The sequence below is a fragment of the Lagenorhynchus albirostris genome, chromosome 1 (genome assembly GCF_949774975.1).
Source record: "Lagenorhynchus albirostris chromosome 1, mLagAlb1.1, whole genome shotgun sequence".
In the NCBI taxonomy this organism is placed as follows: Eukaryota; Metazoa; Chordata; class Mammalia; order Artiodactyla; family Delphinidae; genus Lagenorhynchus; species Lagenorhynchus albirostris.
Window position 1 is genome coordinate 79,405,263 of NC_083095.1, and position 23,188 is coordinate 79,428,450.

Genomic DNA, 23,188 nt, shown 5'->3' on the forward strand with positions numbered 1-23,188 from the left:
AAGGTTCACACATGGGCTGGTCTAAAGTTCAAAGTTCAAAATAATTCAACTTTTAATACATATAATGAAAAATTACACCTAAGTCACTCACCAGAACACAAAAGCAACATTAATATTGCTGTTGTAGACTAAACAAAAGCAGGAGTCGGCAGTCTTTAAAACTTTTACTGTTTTTCTAGCCTCCAACAGGAAGAGCATTTTGGAAATATAGGGCTCATTAAAGAAGCCCTTTAAACTACTGTTGGAACTTACGATTTTTGCCTTATAGGTGGAACTCTAAGCAGAGATTTAATGATCATTCTTATTTATACTTGTCAGTATTTTAAAATTTGATACTCCGCAAAGAACAGCTGATGTTTGACATTGCAAGTTCATTATTAAAACCACAGTATGTCAAGCCCAAGACACAAAAAGAGAAATAAAACTAATTTGTTAAGGAAAAACCTTATCATGTACAGTTTACTTTCCTTCCTGCATCACCAAGTCTGTATTTTTATCTTACCTGCAATTTATGGCCTAAAAATTAAATGAATTAAAATTAATTAATTAAAAATAATCTAACGCAAATATTAAATCACCAAAATACTAGAACAAAAACATCTCTAGGAATGCTTCAACAAAAATTCTGGAGCTTAAAAAAGAGCTATTTGCAAGCTTTCCTGCGTTAACAAAAGGGCAGGTAATAATGATGGCTTGTATGACAATATTGTCTTTGTTAGTTTAGCCCCAACAGAACTAAAGATTTCCTGATTACGACTTGGTAATCTAAGTCAACTGAAAAGATTTCTGGGGAAGGGAAACAAAGAGGAGTCTGAATGCTAGCATTTAAGTGGAATATATTACCTAAGTTTACTCTTCAGTGTGGGACACTGTAAATAAGAGGGGCTCCTACTTTGACAGCCCATGCTAGGTCACGACCTAAACTCACTGTACTGGTGTAAAAGAGAAAGTTCTGCTGGAGTCTCAGATATGCATGCTTCTCTGCTTCACCTTCAGGATCTTGTAATCACACAGGGCCTTACAATGAAGTGTTCACTCTGTACTGTATCTCATTGTCAAGATTTTTAAACAGTGGCTTTTTTATTGTAATGAGCCAATTATGAGCCAGTCACTCAAGCAGTCATTAACAATAGATTTTTCTAATTGCATTTTTAATGAATTTTATTTTGGATAAAAGCCCTTAAAAGTACCTATGGCGAAGGGTAATCATACATTGAATTAACAGAAAAATCTGTTTAATAATGACTTGTCTTTTATTTACTACAACAAAATAAATTCCAGTGAGAACGCTAAAAAATTGACAGTGTAAGGGAAAAAAGGTTGCAGGGCGGGAGAGGGAGTCGTATTCTTCACAGCTAAAAAATAAAAATGAAAACATGCCTTATTCTTTCCTAACTTTAAGGTACAAATGAAACATTATCTTATCAACACAGACCTTGCTCTATATTTAGAAAATAATTAGTTATTAATATTTTACCCATAAGCTATTAATAATGCCTAATATAATTATAAAACAAGCTAAATGGACAAGGGAAATAAAGGCTCATTTCAAATTTAATGTACTCATTTCTATAGATGAATATACAGATAAGATGTTAAGTTATTTTTAAAACAGTTATTTTAAAAGTTATTTTTAAAACTGTGTTGTGTAAACAAAACACTACAGTGTAAAAATCTTCATTCACCTCAAAATACTTTCTATGCATGTATGAATGGAAATGTCCTTGCTGAAGATAAAAAATGGTCTTAATGAAAATGTGAATGTATCGTTTGTGATCACTCAGATATATAAATGTATTTTTTTTAGGTTGACTCTATTGAAACTTCATAAGTCTTAATCATAATTAAGAGCTCACTACTCACTGTGATTTAATGTCATTAATTAGGAAGTTTTAAAGATGCACAGTGACACTAGAAAAATCCTCTCTTTGGAGGCTATACACATCATCCTCTGCATGGATTAAAAAAATTTTAATCCATTTAAATCACTCATTGGTGCAAAGAGACAAAAATTATAAATATGTATATATACATATATATACACACATATATATTTATATATGTATAATAAAACTATTCCCAGAAAAACTGTCACTATACACTCTGATTTTGTTAAGGAAATAAAAACTTTTTTGAATGTTCAAGGTTTTAAAAACCTTGTATTTTCTGCCTCAAGAATGGGCTGACTGAAAGCGTGAGGTTCTGCAGCCTCTGGTTAATTAATCTGCGGCTGAATGACAGCGTGCCTAGGGGCATGGCACTGGCATCCCACACAGGGTCCCAACATGCTTTAAGCCTTGGATAGCTACATTCTGCACGCCAAGACTTTACCCAACAAATAGCAGAGAGGCCTTCAGAGCCTTTCTTCTTCTGAGACATTCCATTTAATTAATGTAATCCCTCTTTATCTTAAAGGTTTAATAAATTTAGGTGAGGCAAAACCAACATATCTATGGCACTGAATGTTGTAACTAGTTGCTCTAACACTTTTCTTATGTACCCCAAAGGCTTCTTCACAAGGCATAAAGAAAATGAAAGCAAAAAAATGTTCTAACAGGTTTAGAAATTTTCAAACATGCTTCTTGATCTATTAAAAATATGTATATTTGTACAACCCAACGTTTAAGAATTCAATTAAATGAAGCTGGCGATTTCCATTTCACTAGACTTATTTTATGTTATAAAAATATAAATCATACACCCACCCCAAAACACTTTGAAAATCACTAATACCTAATCTTGAGCAAGGTAAGGCTATTTTTTTAGCAACAGGATACAAAGGACATTCTTCTAATCCCTTTCACTGCCAGAACAAAACATCTTTCAAATCAAGATAAAATCGCTACATCATGAATGTTAATATCATTCTGAGAAAAATAATACCTTACGACTAGAAAAGACCATCCCTTTAGGGAGAAATGTTGTGTTAAAGTGGATTATTCTTTTAGTAGTGTAATAGAATGGCTTCTACCTACTCCCAGATGGAAAATCAAAATCTGCATTTAAATGGGAATATTTTAAAACAGATAGGACAAAAGGCTAAAACCATAAGGAATATCTCCATCCTTACATTTTAAAAATCCAAAATGCTTCATAAGAACTTTTCTGTATGGTATGGCTTTAAGATTTTGTTTGTATGTTTGTTTCATTTTTATGAAGAGCTTGCCCTGCAACATAATTTCACAGTTTTGTGATTAACACATACTATTTGTGGCTATTATATCAAATTCACAAATTGGATGAAGAAGTAGGGTTGCAAAATTTTTACTATTACAAGAAACACATTTACTGTTTAGGCTTGTGCAGAGTTAAGAATGAGTCCTGTATTTTCTTCCTATTTTTAACTATGCTATTTTATAGGTAATTCTTAGAAGGCAAGAGCAGTTTGCTGAAATCAAATAAAATCTGAGTTTCTTCAGCATTGACTCAAATCACCACCATGGTTAGAGTAAAAAGAAAGCAAAATGCTAGGCAATATTATAACAACTGCTCTTTGCAACCTGAAAGATTATTTTCAGTTCTTCAATAGTTGGGGCAATTTTCTTAAATTCTGAAGGAGCCTGACAGCACTGCACATTTCTTAATGCTTGCATTTACTTTTACATTATAAAACAATAAAACAGCAGGATAATGTTCATGCAGTTTAGAGACTTGTAACATTACCACAAATAATTCTACTGTATTATGGCAAAACATAAGCTTTTTAAATGTAGGCTGACTAAAGAAAAGGCAATCTATATTCACTGAAAGTACACAGACACGTAAGGTTGAAAATATAACTTAAATGTTGTACCTAGTTCTAAAATAATGTTTGAAAAGGGCTGAAAAAGCAAAATCCATGCTGGATGAAATCTTTTTTGTTATATATTAAAATACAATTAATTTCAAGTGCAGTGCTTATTGGCAAGGGAAAGGCTTCCCACCTTTTTTCCTTGGAGTTTATAATAGAGTACATGGCTTCTGCCACCTCAGAAACCAACCGCATTATGTAATTTGATCATTTTCCTCAACAATGTTGTAAACCAAGATACTCGACAATTACCAGCTTCAAAGATGCAGGTGTTTCGATGGTAGCCACATTTGACTACTGGACTGCAAATAATGGGCCAATCTGAAAAACTTGGCCATATCATCTCCTTTATAAGATCAGCCCATCAGTTCTGAAACATCTTTATTGCTAGAAGCTGCTGGCTTTTGTACAGGAAGCTGTGTGGATCTCTTTAGTTAAAAGACATCTTATTCAAAAGTGTAATGGGAAAAAAACTCTTGCATATGTACTGGGTGGTTTTCTCACTTTTAACAGGTAATTCATTTCAATCCAGTTGTCCGTGATTCTCCTAGTGATAACCATAGGGATGAAAAAGAATAAAAGCATTTCCCTACAGTAACCTAATTCTCATCTACACTAGAGCCTCCATGCCTGATCCCAATTCCCCACCCTTAACCTTCACTCACAAACCTCCCAGCAGAAAAAAATTTCAGATATCAGTGGGAGATAATATACCGTAAATCTAATCATCAAAAATAAACCTTGATACATATCTTCATTAGTCTACACTAGGTAGCAAACTAAACTAGGGAAGCTGTATATGAAACATCACAGAAGATCCAAGACTCATGGATATTTTAAATCACCTGCTTTACAATTGCCTAAATTACAGAACAACTGTAGAAACACGGCAAATTATGATTTAAAAGAAAGTACCTCCCTATCCTTGGAGATATTAGACTTTTATAGCTAATGTGTGAAGAAAGTGACTTTTAAACTCAAATATTCCTGTTCTAAATGAATGGTACTCTCAGCAGAGAACCCATCTAAAACCTCACATTTCTAAGTGTGGCCTCAGACCAGTAGCAATGGCATCACCTGGGCACTTGTTAGAAAAATCTCAGGCTCTACCCAGGCCAACTGAATCAGAACATGAATTTTTAATAAGACTCCCAGATGATTCATCTGCACTGAGAAGCTCTGGTCTAAGTTTTTCTAGTTCCACCATTTATTCTTCATTGAGAGACATAAAACAGTGAAGAACAGAACAGCCTGTACTCATAAAAACACATAATATTACAGATGACCACAATTTAAATAATGAAAAACAGGGAGGAAATGTTAGCAAAACTTAAGTAATTAAATTAGATCTAGATCCTGCAATCTTTGTTTTTAATACTTGAAAATTCACTTATATGTGTGTACGTGCATGCACAGACATGTGTGAGAGGTGAAAGAGGAAGACAGAAAGGAAAGGTAGATTAAGAGTGAGAGAAAAAAATAAAAGGGAGAGAATGGAACCGTAAGAGTGTACATAGGGTGTATATGTAGATGTATTTAGGGCCAAAAAGTAGAAGAAACAAAATGAGAACCCAGCAACTTGGAGAAGAGCAGCAATGCCCCTTCTCAACCACCTTCCCGCACACTCCCTCTTTTACATGCCCAAGACAGTGTGATGGGAATACTTTTCATCTCAGTAACAAGAAACTACCAAGAAATAAGCATTAAAAGCAAAATTTGTGACAGAAACCAGTATTCCCTAATTGTATTAAACAATACAAGTAAACATGGAAAGATTACTTCTGAGTAAGTAAAGAGACCAACAGCACAAGGTAATTAAAACACTAAAAAGGTGATTTAATATTCTTTTTCCAAAGTCTAAATAATCATTTAGAAATAGTTACCATAAAATAAACATTTGTTTTATTCTTACAAATGAACGTACTATTCTTACTGTTATTATTACTATACTAAGAGACTAAATTCAAAATAGTAGCACTATAGTTTTGATTGTTCTTAATGACATCATAAAATAGCTAACATTACTAACACAAGCTCAAAAAAAAAGAGAAACAGATATTTTCTATTGGACATAAAGTAATGGCTTAAACCTGCAGTAATAATTTGCAGAGTGTGAAGTTTACCTAAAATGTTACATTTGACTTTTAAATATATATATATACACACCTAAAATGATTAATCTACCATGATTAATCCAATATTTTATCATTTATTTAACGAGAGAAAATTAGAAATCATTTATAAATACTGCCAAACTTAATGATACCAATAGAAAATATACCAGTTGATATCCAGGAGAACATAATGGTTAGTCAGAAAACAGAACTTACTGGAGAAAAATGAATTATAATTAATGTTATATTGTACCTGTTTAAAAAATAATATATATGTGTATATATATATATATATCTGTATACATATCTGTATCTGTATTCATCCACATGGCACATTAATAGTATACAGTGTAGTAAGATTCAGCTCACTTTGCAGCTGACCATCTATGGAATGTAGCTCCATTAAATCACTGGAGACTGACTTCTCACAATAATAGGGGAAAAAAAAATCACCCTATATCTTGCATTTCATGACTGAGCTTCTCTAATACGTATCTCTGGTTTTGCTCGAAGAAAAAAATGCAGTCAAAGATGGGCAGAATGCTACTCCCAGCTTGTATTCACCAAATGCCAGGAACTGTAAAAATAGGATTCCAAGTTGAGGTTTCAGATACTTATTAAATAAAGACTTAAAATTTCCAAATACAAATAATATTTGCATAAACAGGTTTATTATTTATGGAAGTCAACTAGGCAATATATATCAATGGCTTCAGAAATCATCATACACTTTGATCCATTAATTCCTTAGGATAGATTTGTCTGAAAATCTATCCTAAGGAATTAATTTTTTTAATGTAGACAATAATTGATGTACCCACATCAAAGTGCTATTATTTATAGTAAAAATTAGATTCAACCTAATTTACAAAATTAGGGAATCATTAAGGAAATTATTATACAGCCACATGATGGAATATTAAGTAGTCATTAAATTATATTCATAAAGACGTTTTAGTGACATGAAAAACTGATATTTTAAGCTAAAAAAAATCAGTGTATAAAGTTATACACACAAAGTGTGTGTGTATATCTATGTATGTGTGTTAAATATATGGGTGTGGAAAATATGTCAAAATGCTAACTCTGAATGACTGAATTTTGAGCAAGATCTTTTCTTATACTTTTATATATTTTCTTTAAGAATCAATTGTTTTAAGTATCAAAGAAAATTAAGTAATAATTTAGATAAAGGACAAGGTATGAAGAACAAGGGTGAGGATACTGCAAGGTTACACTGAAGCTATTCCATTGAATAAAGAAATTGTGTGTGTGTCTGCAAGAGGAGTACCAAGAAGCTAGTGTCAGAAAAAAAGAAGCTTTCTTCTGACTACATGAGAGGTAAAAGACAGATGAAACAGTTAAGCAAAAAAACAAAAAAAATAGAAAAAAAGAATGTAGAAAAGTCAGATCTATTAGAATCTAATAATTGGACAAAGAAAGCAAACGGGATATATATCATCAATGCCAATGTGATTTTTTACTCTACAAAAGTACCAAATAGTTTAAGTAAATAAGTTAAGAAAATAAATTATAATAACACTTAGTTTTAGAATGTTTATTCCAAGTCTTGGACTGAATACAAGGAAAGAAACTAGTTACTATTAAATAATAACAAAACAAATTTCTAGAACCTCATTTTGTTTTCTATGAAGTTGACAGATACAAAGACTGCTGTTTTCATTTCTTTTACAAAACACAGTTAAAACACAACTTTAAACTGTCCAGGTGATAAAAATTATACACTGAAATGTGTACAATCTACAAGCTATGTCTTTTATAAAACAATATTTTAGCTACTATGTTAATTAGTAACAGTAAGTTGTAACTTACTGTGTTTTCCCTTAAACTTTTCTTGACTGTAAATGCTTCATAATCATTTTCATTTCAGATTGCTTGATTGATCTGTTGATTCCAAATCAATAAAAACATGGAGTAAAGAGTAGTCACACTAAATCCATTATATAAAACAGGGAATTCAGTGAATGCACTGATTTTATACACAGTAGGGAATCAGTAATTATCAAATAACCATAAAGTATACAGAAAGCATCAACATAAGTTTGGCATCTTATAACTCTGTGAAATCTTCACAAACTAGATTAGTTTTATCTATTATACATCACTGTTTTGTCTAAAATATACACAAGTGACAGTCTGAGAAGAAACTATATATGCTCAATAGCATGAAGGAGAAATCAAGCTACTCAAAGCTGAAGACAAAATTTCTACCTGAGCATAAAGATTTGAGAACTCCACCTGAAAACAAGGCCCCTTGATATTAACCTAAAATTAATGTATAAATTACATAGTCTTTGATAGAAACTAGTCTATGACAACCCTAAAGAATATCTGAAATTAATATGATGATGCTTCCATAAATAAAGCGGAGAGGTGGTTTCTGGCTTTCCAAAGCAACTAATTTAAAACAGTAAGAAGCGTCTAATTAATGACCTCAGGATACACTGAATTGGAAGTCTGACCTAATTTAGAACAAAATCACACTTCACTTTGGCAAAACTAGTACTGTGGTGGAAGCACTGAAAAACTGTTAACATGTAATTATCCACTCTCCATTGTGGAGGACCAGGACAAGGAAGAAGCTTAGAGACTCTAAGACTAAATTGGTTAAAAATAAACTACTAAGTTATTTGAAGGTATTAATCAAAATTATAAGCTAAATCAAGATTCGTAAGTATAATCCACAAACAGGCTCAGATGGAGCAATACTGAGCCTTAAAGACCACAGGACTCTTAGGAGAAACTCAGTGACAATGGCCAGACAAGGAAGGATGAATGCAAACTCATGGAACAAAGGTACACTACAAGAAACATGGAATATTTTTAAAAGAGCAAAGATTTCATCACAAATAATAATTCTGATGAATACATAGCAGTAACTTTTTCCCTTAAAACTCAAAGTGCTAAGTCCTTGAGACAGGCACTATGCCTTAAATCATCTACATCTCTAGCAACTAGAAAAAAAAAACCTAGAAAAAAAAACAAGAGAAAAAATAAACGTATGTTAATGTTCTACAACTCACAGAACATGTGTAAACATTATGAATAATGGTTATATAGTATGTGACTTCCTATCTTTGCACCTCTTGCATTTATCACCTTACTGAAGCTCAAAGAAAAAAGCATACAGAATAAAATCATGTGAAGAATTCCTCCTCACATTGTTTTCTCATATAAACTTTTCAAATTCTACTGATGTGACCATTTTCTGTCTACAAAGCTTTTCCGGTTAATAAGATTTTAGTAGGTGGCAACTGCAAGACCCTTTAGAAAAACTGAACCCTGGAAAATATTCAATTAATTCCAGCAATATCAAGCTAAAGCAAAGTCAAAAACACACATAGTGAAATGCATAAGCTTTGACATCATATTCACCAACGTCAAAGAAACTGATATCTGAAGCACAAAGAGGAAAGACAATTAAAGACAAAATAAGGAGTAGCAGAATTTCTACCACACTATGCCTGAAGACACAGAAGAGCATGGTTAACTGCTCTAAGGACCAGATCAACAGATAAACCAGGACAGATAACAATGATCTTAAGTTAGTTAACTATGAGCAATGCTCTACCGCTCTAATGCAAAAGAAGCATAATACTTAGTGACTAAAAATAATAATAATGATAATAATGTAATAGTTAACATTTATTGAGGCTTCCTTTATGATCTATTTTACTGTCCCATTAATGCTCAATCCTATGATGTAGGTACTATCACTAGCCCTACTTTACAAATGTGAAGGCCCCACTTTATAAATGTGAAAGCTAGAGAAATTAACTAAGGTCATACAGCTAGCATGTGGTAGAGCCTGGAACACAGACAAGTCTGACTCCAGAGTCCCCACTCAGCCCTTGGAAACAAAGAAATCCCCAACATTTCTTGTTACATAAAACCTTGGTTTTCTGAACTATATGTAATTATGAAGATATCATTGGTCATAATTAAAGTAAAAGGTGAAAATATACAGTGTAACAAGGGCTATCAACCTCTTTTTGGTCTCCAAACACTGACAACATATTATTCCCCATCACAACCCAGTGATGGAGCTGAGGAGGAAATACCACCCAGCTAATCCTGATATACCCACCTTGAGAATTCCACAGTATACATACACACTTCTTTTTTTGTAAGCAGTACTACTTATGGCTCCACCCAAACCTTGCTTGTAGCTCCAAAAGATTTTTAAATAAAATGTATATTCAAAGATTTTTGCCACATTTCTCTCATGCAAGACTCACAATAAAAAAATTTCAGCACATATTTCAATATCAACTTATAATAAAGAAAACTGAATTAGTAAAATAATAATAAAATGCTATTTTTTTCCTCAGGTTTCATTCAGCAGTGGTAATGATCTTGTCTCACATTCTACCACCTTGAAGAAATTTAAAGAAGGATTTTTTTTTTAGAGGACTGCTATAAAATTATCACTGACATTTTAATTAAAAAAAGACATGTATGTAGAATAAACAGGACATTTCCTCTAACAGTCTGCAGTGGCTGCTCCATTGCTTCTTTGTACAGTCTGGGTAAATCATGCAGGCTCTAACTAGACAGAGCAGCTGTATTTCACTGTCTTCAGTAATGTAATCTACATTTATCACTATTTTAATTAAGCGAATTCCTAATTTGGTACTTCCATTGCAAAGAAAAAATACCTTATTAGTTTTTTTTGGTAGACAGCATCTTGTCAGTCTTGTAAACCAGAATTTAATTTTAAACATGTTTCCTACTGCAACTGGCCATTATTTTAAAAAGAACTACCATATTTGGTTTATTAAGAGCTTGTTCATTTTCAATGTAAAGGCTTAAACATTGGTTGCTTCTTTAAAATGATTTAAAAAGATGCTTTTGCAGTTCTCAATGTTAACCCAAGTGATATACTAAAAACAATATGTGCTTTATTATAATATTAAATTCAAGGTTATTCAAAATCAATATGAAGCACAGTAAGAACCTTACAAGAAAAACAATGCTTTACAGAATGTTGAGAAAATTCAATTCAGTAGTTCTTAGAGAAAGATTATGTTTATCATCGGGTTATGTGAAATGCCTGAATATTTAGCTAAATCCATCACTGTGGAATAAAGCAGCTTTTACGTTTTGAAGACAAGTTCTGAATTTTTAAAACTTCATTTCCCATTATTATTTGTAGTTAGAACAATTTGACTTTAAAGAATAAGTATATGAATTACTCTGAAGGTGTGCTTGTTTTAAATGGTTCACAGAGAAACAGTTACTGTAATATTACGTCACTGCATTAAATTGTGAATTTTAATACATATGATATCTCGAATCTTACATATAAATAAAAAAGCCCTGATGTTAAAAAAATTTTGTAGTCAGCACACATTAATTGAGCATCTTTTATGTGCCAGGTAAAGAATTAAGTGCTTTGTATTCAAACCAAAGTAGAACAAAGCCTTTGCACAAAAGAGGGTGTGTGTGTGTGTGTGTGTGTGTGTGTGTGTACACACATATACATTTACAGTACAGTACCAAGTGATTTTTAAACTTTGTTCCTTTGAAGGGGAGGGTCTTTAGTGACCCAAGTCCACTTCGACCAGAAAAGTTCCACCTTCATCTATTTTTACACGTCTTTTTTGCAGCCAGGTGAAGAAAGCAAAAGCCGCTTACCTAGAAAGTAGAATAAGGGCTCTAGACTACCTCTAAGAACACAGGTAAATGAAAAGTATCCTAACTGTTCCCAGATATACTGAGGGAAAAAAATAAAAGACTCCCTTTTTTTTGAGTTTCATTTATTATCAGTTTCACATGTTGCCAACTATTGGTTTGTGGGTAAATGTATACTAAAGTAAAGTTAATAAACATGGCCTTTTTAAGAAGTTTGGGGATGAGGTCTGCAGGGAATTGAAAGTTAATGCACCATCTCACTTTGTCAGTCCACATTACCAAGGAATGCCATGCCAGCTTTCATATTCACATAAATCATCAGAAGTTATGAGATCAGAATTTTTAAAGAAATCTATAGTGCATTAAATGTGTTCTAGATTTATATTAAAACTTCCCCATGTAAAACAATACCACTTACCTTCACACTGATTTTTGGACTGAAGTTACCATGTGAGCATCTATAATGACTTGGCCAATTAATACACATTATCTCTCATCCCTTACAAAACCTCAAAAGATAAGCTATTTTCACTCCCGTTTGACAGATGAGAAAGCAGGCTCAGAGGTTAAGAAATGTGTTCAATATTACATAGTGAATACAAGGAGAAGCTAGGATTTGGGCCCATGCTTTTTTTATTAAAATACTTTCAGAAGCAAAATAAACTTAGCACTTGAAATTTTTCTCTTCTAATCACAGCTAAATATGATGCCTTCTATTACTATCATTTAACAGCTGTACATAAAGTTGTTTTACAATGAAAAATTTAGCTATCGACATATATGATCAAATAGGTTACCAAAAAAGAGAAAGGAAAATCTAAAATTTAAATCAATGCTAATTAATGACAAATACTTTAGTCATTGTGTAACTCCCTTAGTTTGAATTTAAATAATGTCATGTATAAAGCCTGGGTTACCCAATTCAGGAACAAGTAAAAGTTAAGTTCTAGGCAGCCCACTCAGGCTCTAATTAAATAGAAGAAATGAGTACAAAGGAACTAAATTATTTTTTGAAATACTCCTATTGGAACTCAACTTCAAAAAGATATTTCATGAAGAGACAGTAAAGCTTGTAAGATTCCTTCTATCTCAAATTACTCTGATGAATGTCTGATAAAATTGAGATTTACCACTGGATAACAAGAGGTAGCCAATAATTCTAAATGAAAACTCAGAATGGTCTTTTGTTCCCTTTGTTTAAAGTAAAGCCACTAGTGAAAAACAAGAATGTCTGCTTAGGAAAAAGGAGTCTCTTGTCTGAACAAAACTTAAATTTAAATATCCTGCTTCTTACCTGAATATTCCAAATCATCTACATTTATCTACTGTTCACTAAAAGACTATAGAGGGCACTGTTGCATTAGCTTTGAAGCTTTACAATAGAAGCTGAGAAAAACGTCTAGAATGTGTAATTTCTTTAAAGAGTCAAATGCATGGTAATCTACTAAGCCTAATAAAGGGAAAAAAACCAAAATGTATGTTTTTCTAAAATAGGCTGAACTTCAATGGGGCAAAAAACTTAACAAAAACAACTGTCAAATTGAGAACACCGCATTGCACACATTTTGCATTTCCCTTTGTAGTGCTTTCATGAGAAAGGTAACTAATCATAGCACCTCCTTATCCAATGGAAACAGCACCCCATTGCAAAATCTTCTTCACAATCAATAGGAAAACGAATGTGGCACCTCATGCAATCCTTCCATAATTCTATCAACAGAAAGAATGCAGTCTGTTTGCATACTTTTGTCTAAAAGGCCAATTCCATTTGTCCCCTCTTTGGGAAAAATGACAGCTACAGATCCATCACCCTCACATGAAAGTAAACAAACTGCAAAAAAACAAAACAAAAAAAGGATCAAAATTGAAATCCTCACCATTTTTAAACGAAATTCTATTACATGTAAAAACTCAAACTCAAAGCAAAATAGAAAAAACAAGTTTTTCTTCAGAGATGTGAACTTTATGCTATTGTGCAACAGTTCGGGGATATAAAAGAAATAAGTTATATACAACAATATTCACTAATCGTATAATTACATACAGATAGCATTCAAGCTTTCCATGTATTTTCTGTCCTCTCACATCATTCCCTGTTACAATTCTTTGCAACTAAATTCGATTAAGTACAGTGCCAAAGATCTTTTTTAATATATATGTTTGCAATGTATTACAATGAGGCTAGTATATAAAATACAAAGATTCTTATTACCCTACCACTTAAGTTTTTTCCACTTGTTTATTCACCAAAAATTAAAATTTTTGACACAAATAATGTAAATGGGAAAGGAAAATTAAATTATTTATTTTGGTAATTTAAAAATAATGTCCTGAATTGCTGAAACACTATATAGCTATAAGAATTAAAACATCATGACCAGACTACTAGAGATAATATGTAAAATGAGAAATGCATTAATATATATCAAATCATAACACCACATTAGACGTTAGACGAATCAACATTAATAAAGGTACCATCATAAAACTAAGGCCTTGGGAATTCCCTGGCAGTACAGTGGTTAGGACTCTGTGCTTTCTACTGCCGAAGCCAAGGGCCTGGGTTCAATCCCTGGTCAGGGAACTAAGATCCCACAAGCTGCACAGAGCGGCTCAAAAAATAAATAAATAAATAAAATAAAACTAAGGCCTCTAATAAAGACTCCCAAATTCCCTAGAAAAACAGTATACAATTCATTTCGTCACTCTCAAACTTCCAGAGAGATTAGCACGTTCTCTGAAATCAAAGTGCAGAACTGTGAAAGTGTTAAAAATTCTTCAATAATATGTCAACCTACTCATAAATCAAAAAGAGGGGAAGGGGTTTCAGCTGGTATGTAGATTTCATTTTATTACAAAAGCCCCAGTTTAACAAGTTATTTTCAGCCAATAAAAGTCAAAAGTAAAGCATTGTTGAAGTGGCCAGCACTGACTCTAAGGCTTTAACTTATTAACTTAACCAAAATGCTACTTGAGTATTGCTCCCTTAAATTATTAATTTATGAGTTTTGCTTAGTCTCCTCCTGAGGCAAGGCAGTTTGTAGGCATATTGAGTGCATGTAAATAAACAGAAAGCTTTTATAATAGTCTAATAATACACTAAACATAATAAAACAACCTCTTTTAATGAACATTGAATGCGCAATCCTATAAACCAAGTTTATATAAATGGGCCATGTAATTTAAAGAAACTGTAAGATCCTCTAGGAAGTAAATGCATAAAACCAGAAAAATTAAACATAAGCCTATTGCTTTTCACTGATCTGATAAAATGCATACAGCAGAAACAAAGTGCTGCTGTGACTATGAAGAGTATGTCACACGCAATTTCAAAGAAATCTAAGAGAAATGTCGTGAACTATGAGAAAATTTATTTGCAATATTGTTCTTCATCTACCATAAGGATAATTGAAGAAAGAAAGAAAGAAAGAAAGAAAGAAAGAAAGAAAGAAAGAAAGAAAGAAAGAAAGAAAGAAAGAAAGAAAGAAAGAAAGAAAGAAAGAAAGTAGAAAGAAAGAAAAACAGGTTATGTCTTTAATATTCAGGATATTTAAGTATTTTAGTTTCCTATTATAAAAAGAAATGTAGCATACTAAAATCAACTTCGGTTAACTCTAATTTATGCAACGCTTGACTGTGAGCAATAGCTGCTAAAAGGATGCAGCATTGTTGATTCATATACAAGCATTTTACTTAACTACACTGGATAATAGCAGTGCTCCTAAAGGAGTATAAAAAGCAAAGTGATTAGCAGTCATTACTGTTAATTAGGGCTCACATTACATTCCTTGGGATGAATCTCCTTTAAGTTGAATACATGGAAAGTTTATTTTTGAAGGACTGCCAAACCTTGCCTAGGTAAGTAGTGGAATAAGCCGTCAACTACCAGTAAGCAAAATAAAAAACAGGGACAGATCAGCATCCAATTAGTATGTCTAAGTTTTTAAACAGGAAAAGGTTGAGGAGAATGAGTAAAACTGGAAACTCATACTTCACATTCTGCAATCTCGCTGATAAAAGGAGGAAATGGTGTGTTTATCAAACTTGCTGTGAGCGCACAGTTCATTCAGAGTCCTGTAAACAATCGCCTGGCTGCCCACTTCCAAATGCATGTGAAAATCTTTGGGATTCAGAGCGTCATATTCAGCAAGCAAGGTCACTCTACTGATGCCCTGGAAATGGGAAATTAGGAAAACGTGGCAATCAGAGGTTTAGGGCTGACCAGAAAAAGCCCTGAGGCTGGCTCACCATCTTTCACCACCAGTCAGGCTGTCTCTGCCTATTCAGTATTAACACAACAGGGCTGCAAGTGAATGAAAAGAACCCCACACACCTAAGTGGGACATTGGCTTTCTTGTTTAGAAAATGATAGGCATTTGTCACAGAAGGAAAAAACAAACAAAAAAACAAACAAACAAACCCCTCAAACACAGCTTTCAAGAACCAGCTCTAAAAAGAAAAGAAAAACAGGCTCCTGATGAAGCTTCAGTAAAGGACCTGGGGAATGGCAACATCCTGTTGATTATCAGGTTTCCTTGACTCCTATACCATTCTGTGCATTTTAAGATGGAAGCCAAATCTTCAACAAAGAAGCTTCAAAAGCAATGCATGCTCATTAGAGGAAAGAATCAAAAATTCCAATGTGCAAAAATTACACCAATGCTCTTAATACTTTCCATATACAGACTTAAAAATTTATCCTTCAGCTCTTTTTCTATGCATATATTTGTACAAATACTTTTACAAAAATGTAATTATACCATACAGAGTATTTGGTACTCCATTTCCTTCTCCTAATAATATATAGATAGATAGATTTCTGCAACTTCAGTATCCACTGTATGGATACACCATAATTTAGTTTGCCAGTCATTTCTAAATCTTTCAGTACAACTTTATTTCCTTAGAATATATCCCCCAAAGTGGAAGGGCTGGATAAAGAGACAGTGTATTTTTTGTTGTCTGATGAGTTCTGCCAAATTACCCTCAGAAAGGCTGAACCAATTTCTAGGGCTGTTGGCAGCACATAAAAGTACTCACTTCTCCAAAACCAGTATCATTTCTTAATCCTGCCCAAGTGATAGCTGCATTTTTGAGTTAGTGAGGTTGAACATTTTTTGGCTATTTGAATTTCTTTCTCTGTGAAATGCCTGTTCATATCCTTAGCCCATTTCTCTATTTGCAGACCAGCTTTTAAACATCCCAAGAAAAAGTGATGAAAAGAACTCATCAAATGCTACTTTATGGGATCACCAAAAAGAGATTATTTTAAAGACAAGACGGCAATTGTATGGACACTAAAACACCCTATTAGGATTGGTAACTGAACACGTAGTTATTTTACAACATATTATATTATAGAAGAAGACTTCCCAACCCACCTAAAAAGAAAAAGAAAAATTAAAAACTGAACTGGTTTAACAGATAACTAGTAAGAACCTGCTGTATAAAAATAGAATAAAATTCAAAAAAATAAAAACTGAACTGGTTTTGCAAATATTATTTCAATGAAGCTATCTTTGCTTTCCATAAATGCAGAAGCTATCACACCAAGGTGGCATCATCAGCAATGTTCTGTTGCTGTTGTTATCTTTTTGCTTTTCCGTTATTCCAGGAAAAAATTTGGATACAAAAAACTTTGAAGTACCTTATTAGCTACTTTGATAAGTCAAGGAAGGAGGCTGTAACTATAAATGATAGACAAGTTCCTCATGCTATTATCCTGGATCAAGTAATCAATAAAATGTGTCTTTCTTGAGAAAAGTACTAAATATAAGAAAAAAAATGAAAACTGCCCTCCTTCCCTAAAAAGTCCATTCAATTTAGGGCCTTTTCTCATAGAATCAAGAAACTGACAATGCAGCCAAATATACCAATTCCTAATTCATCTTCAGAACCAGGTTTAGATTAGAATGTAATTTCAAGCTACAGATCATGTCTTTTCTTTTTCAAACAGCCTAAAAACTTGAAAAGCTGTTACCTAAACCAGTGCTTCTCAAAAAAAGTTAAGGACCACTTTTTTAAAAAAGATTTCCAAACCTACAAAGACCAACACTTTTGTAAAATACAATTAAAATGAATTACAAAAGAAAAAATTAAAAAGATACAAAACACAAGGCCAAATTTTTATTATTAGATTCAACAAATATAAAATTACTCTCAAATTACTATAAAAGTTTCTAAATACTTATCTTCAATTTCTATAAATAGCTGACCTTGCGCCAACAGCAAACACTTCTTGGACTAGCACCAGTCCCTAGACCATACTCTGAGTAGCAATAATCTAAAACTATTCTGAGAGCTTTGAAATGAGATGAGATCGCAGATGATAGATCATTTTAATCCAAGACATAGTAACTCAACCTCCCCTTATCAAACCACATACCTGCCCCTCTGTCTCACTGCTAATTCACACATGCCTTATTGGTCTATATATGTATTATATATGTATTGTTATATGGTAATATCTGCATGAATTAACACATATGTAATGCTGGGAGACAGCAGAACACAGTGATTAAAAGTACATGTTCTACTTTCTAGCTGTGTAACCTTGGACAAGTTACTTAACCTCTGTACCTCAATGACATATCTGTAACACAGGGATAATAAACCAGGGTTGAGGTAAGGATAAATTAGAATATAATGTGTAGAGATTAGAACAGTGCCTGGCAGGTAGTGCTACATGAACAATAGCAACTATAATTACAATAAGACAAAAATAATTGAAAAAAAATCACATGGCTCTGGGCTTTCTAACAATCAATATAAAGAGGAAACTAAAATGAGTTGTGTGATTTAGTGTTCATACAATAAAAACCGTCTTAATAGTTATAGTAAGGCAAACCACTATAAAGACTAAGTCCTGAGAGAAATTTCACCCTTGGATCGTTATAAAGTTGAACATGTAATATGGTGAAAATCTTCAACAGCATCCCTAGGGCAAATACACAATGACAAATTCTGCACACCTCTTATGGACAAGGCACCATGATGAACACTGCAGAGTATCCAAAGTTGAAAAACACAAAGTTGTGCCTTCAAGAGGCTATAAACTGACAAGGAAGATATAATACATATGCAAATAATGATGTAAAACAAGGCATAATGTAATAACAACCCAAAAGAGTAACTAAACACAACAGAAATTCAAAAAGAGAAAGCTACATTTGAGAAAATCAGGAACACTGCTTTTTGTATCCCTATCCTTTTCTCTTAGAACATAAAATCCAAAGGCTTATTAAGGACCATCCAGAACACACACAAGGTCCAAGCCTGTTGGCCCTTCTCTGGTCATCATTTCCTACCTGAAATTATAAGATGCTACTTTTCACTCTATTATTTTTGAGATCTTAATATTTTTCTTGAGAAATGCCTGACATCCCCATCTGCTCTCAGATGCTACCTCCATAGTACTTTCCTCTTCACTCTTTGGAAGCCACAGAAGCTCCCTCTGATCTCATAGCAAATAGCTCAGTGGACAATAGATTCCTAACCTGAGTAGTCATGTGTACCCCTAGGCTACAAGGCTTTCTGAAATTGATGGTTAAAATAGTAGTTCTTAAACTTTTGAAAAGAACAGATCACTGTGAGTCTATGATAAAAATTTGGACCTCTCCCCAGAAAAATTTACATTCACAAAAAATTTGCACAAAATTTCAGGGTTCAAAAACACCTCTCCCCTCTAAATTAAGAAATCATGTCTTAAAGTATCAAGTTATCTTGCACTGAAGTCCACTAGCCTGATTCTTACTAGCTTTCTGTGATCAAGCCCAGGTTATATGACCACTCAAAATCAGTACAACTTGCGTGAGGGTTAAGAAGTCACAAAAATGACTGTGAAACCAATAAAAATCATTAGAGGAAGGAAATTGTGAAAGGCTCAAAAGGGAAGACCACGGGTTATGTACAAAGTGATGATGATTCTTCCTCCTCTCCTCACCACCTTGCAAAATTAGTATGTAGGAAAGAATTCACAAGGGAACTGGTTTTAAGAGAGACCATAGACCACGTCAATGGCTCTAGAACTAATCTTATAGTAGGCAGCAAAGTATTTTGCATAAGGAAGGGAAAATAAATGTCTGATAAATAGTTCTGCCTCTTCTGATTTGTCTCTATTTTTATAGAAATCCATAGGGATCAATATTAGCTAAATTTTGTGAAGGTTAGATAGACTCAGATTAGTAAGTCTAATTTAACAACTGCTCATTCAGCACCTACTCTGTGCAAGTACACAAAGTGACCACATGCCTCAGCACCATAGATTCTATGAATAAGGGTAGGAAAATTCTGCTGGCATTGAAAGGTAAATTGCTCTTACATACAGGAGTGCACATAATTGTCCCATTTTACTGCCTCTGGACATTCTAAGGGCCATTTTTTAAATCTGTTAATTCTTTACATACTATTTCAAAAGTCAAAATTCTCTATATTTAGTTCATTAACCCTCCATGAAAGTCCTTGCTTAAGGCTTTTTACAAATGAGTTAATAGCAAATATACTGCTTTGATTTTAAAAATAAGCATAGTTTAATCCTAAAAGAACACGCCAAAATAATTTTTAATGGAAAAAAAAGCATCTATTAATAAGAACCTTTGTCATCTTTGGGTTCACTTCTTTATCTTCTTTTGAAACAATCCATGCCTCAGTTTACTCATATAGGAAACTAGACAGAAAACATTATTTCCACACATCTCTTGGAAGGTTGAACTATCTGGCTGAAAGAGTCTAAAAAAGACTCAGAGGGCCAAAAATTAAGGCAACAAATGTAGTAGAATAAATTCAATCCAATATATAATATAAATTTGCCCCCATTAAAACCTCTTTCACAATTTGAACGATTACCATTCTTTTTCTTCTCTGCATTAATGTACTAATAAAGTCAAGAGGAATTACACTCATCTCCATGCCAACTTGCAGCTACTACTTAATATTAATATACTAATGGAAATTTGTATGCGATGAAAAAATTGACTTTATTTAGCTGTACTGGATTATTTTGGAAGCTAGGGAATAAAGGAGAAAGAAAATCTGAGACTGACATGAAGTTGACAGGCTTTAAAAAAAAACTAACTTATACAGCATCTTTTTTTCTAGAAACTTAAAGAGGCTCTCATATATTTTCTCATTTATTCTCAAAACAGATAAAAAGGATAAAAGGAAGATATATCCAAATTTTACAGATGGAAAAACTGAATTCCAGAGGAGAACAGTTGAACACAATGCCTGTATAGTCCGTAAGAAATAAAAAAGAATGAAATACAATCCTTGCCCCTTGAAGTAATTATAACCTTTAAACAAAAACCCACAACAAAAACAAATTACACAATAAAACAGAGCCAGTAGCTCTGGATATCAAGATAAATTAAGTACTATAAGAGAAATACAATGTTACATGAAAGGTCCAGAGAGGAAGATATTACATTCAGTGGGGGCATATCAAGGACGACATCAAGAAGGAGATGCCACGTTAAAGAAGGAATTGGAGAGGAAATTCCTGAATTTATTCAGGAAACTGAATAAAACATAGCACTCAGCAGGAAAGACAAGGACTATATGGGGAAGAATGAGTTCTGACAATAGTCTAGTGCAGGTGGAACACAGGTTCTATGTGGGGGAATACTGGGAAAATATGAAAGATAAGATGAAGTCATATTGCAGAGCACCTAGGGGGTCAATGGTAAACAGCAAAGGTTTTTGATGAGGAGACAAATGTGACTGGATCTACACTCTAGAAAGACTAACCTGGCAGGAGTTTGCAGGATACGTTATAGAGTGTGAGAGAGTGGAGAAAGACCATGGTAATTTGAATCCCACCTACATGTATGACTATTATGTTAAAAGCATTAATATCATACATTGTACTTCCCTGTAGGTGCTTTTATTTAGAGTCAAGAAATATGATGGACTATTTTAGCTGACGTGTACTACATACAACCCTATGAAGAAAATGTAAAAGGACCATCAAGACAAACATTTATTAAGAGTTAATCTTGATTAAATGAACCCAGATTGATATGAAGCACCTTCTATACCATCCTATACCAGATTAAAGAGATGACAAAGATAGGGTGCTGCAAAATTGAGGATCACAATATTTGTAATAGATAGCTATTGTAATTCATTTCATTATCAACAGTGCCCAGTGAAAGCTGAGTAGATTAGCCATGGAACTGTCAGTTTACAAGGTACCTTACACAGACTCCTTGTCACTTTTTATTTAAATATTACCATCAAGCCCTATTAACCCACCTCTTCAATGTCCTCTTCAACTTTCCCACTGGTACTCCCCCAGTTCAGGTCCTCAGAACCTTTCAGCTAGCCGAGTATCTCAGTTTTCAATTTGAACTCCTCATCTCCAGAATTCCATTTCCCTAATCCATTTCTTACATTATTATTGGTTCACGCTAATGACCTTCAACCATATAATTCTATGTCATTTCTTTTACAAAATCCTTCAAGGTAGTGGTTTTCAAACTTGTTTGACCGTGACAATTTGTTTAACAGTAAGAAACACATATATACATGTAATGTTAACAGCCTAGCATGCACACACACGCGCGTGCATGTTTCCCAAAATAATAATTAATCTTACTACATACACTTCATTTTGATGTTTTCTATTTTATTCTAGCCTCTTTCATTTAAAGGGAAAAAATGTGACCACTAAACTGAGTTTGGAAAATACCGCCTTAGGGACTCTTCACTGCCTGAACTTCGTCTAAAATTTAAGACAGTCTTTTTTGTGGCTTCAACCTACCTTTTCAGACTTATTTCCCACTACTCCTTGAACTCTTGAGCTCTAGCCAAGAGCTAGGTTCTAGCCTAATATATCTCATGATTTCCTGCTTCCATGACTGTGGCTAAACTATGCCCTAAATTTGCAACATTCTCTTGGTCATTTTCCATGCCTGCCTTTGTCAAAATTGAAACAACCTTTAAGGATATCAAATGTAACTTCCCCTGTAAAACCTCTCCTGATTCCCCAACACGGGACTTTTTTCTCCTCTGAATCCCCAAGCCTATTAAATGTACACTCTAATGGCAACTCTACATTATATTAGTTTCTTTGTGTATGTGTCTTACCTCATTAGGCTCTGTGAAGGCAGAGTCTATATCTTGTACATTTCTTTACTCTACAGTAGTGGTACATTATAAGCATCCAATTAATGTTTGCAAAATGAAAGACATAAAAGTCTCTAAATGGTAGTAGTATAGGTTAAAGTTAACAGGAAAAGTCAAGGTCAACTAACACATCCCTTTAATTCACTCAATTTTTTCACATGTCACAGAACAAGCCCCTATTAAATCATTTCTTACCAATAAAAAAGATAAGCTCTAAATATTTATTGATATTATCATTGATTTTATGGCTACTTTATGATTAAGGCACTACAAACTTGCTAAATGAAGACATTCCTTACTTAAAAGGGAAAGTTGACATAAAAAGTTCAGTTCAAGACCTATCATATTATTGTGTGACCACCAATAAAGTCCTATGTAACAAAAAATGTAAAGATAACAATATAGGAATAAAGTAATTTATACTTATAAATCTTTGTAATGTGTTCTCAGTCATTTAATAGAGAACATAACAAAGACATGGTAAACAACAGGTCTAGAAATGAAA

At 33.2% G+C, this 23,188-nt stretch overlaps 1 protein-coding gene across 2 annotated transcripts in view; it reads right to left on the reverse strand.

Moving 5' to 3' along the window:
• Window positions 1-23,188, reverse strand: part of DPH6 (diphthamine biosynthesis 6) — a 179,106-nt gene that overhangs the window by 132,359 nt on the left and 23,559 nt on the right. The window contains exon 4 of one of the 2 annotated variants that reach the window (XM_060147011.1): window positions 15,552-15,731. The exons of the other annotated variant lie outside the window; for it this stretch is intronic. Coding sequence (XP_060002994.1) covers window positions 15,552-15,731 — 180 coding nt within the window. Of the gene's footprint in view, window positions 1-15,551; window positions 15,732-23,188 lie in introns of those variants that run through there. 2 annotated transcript variants of the gene reach the window in all.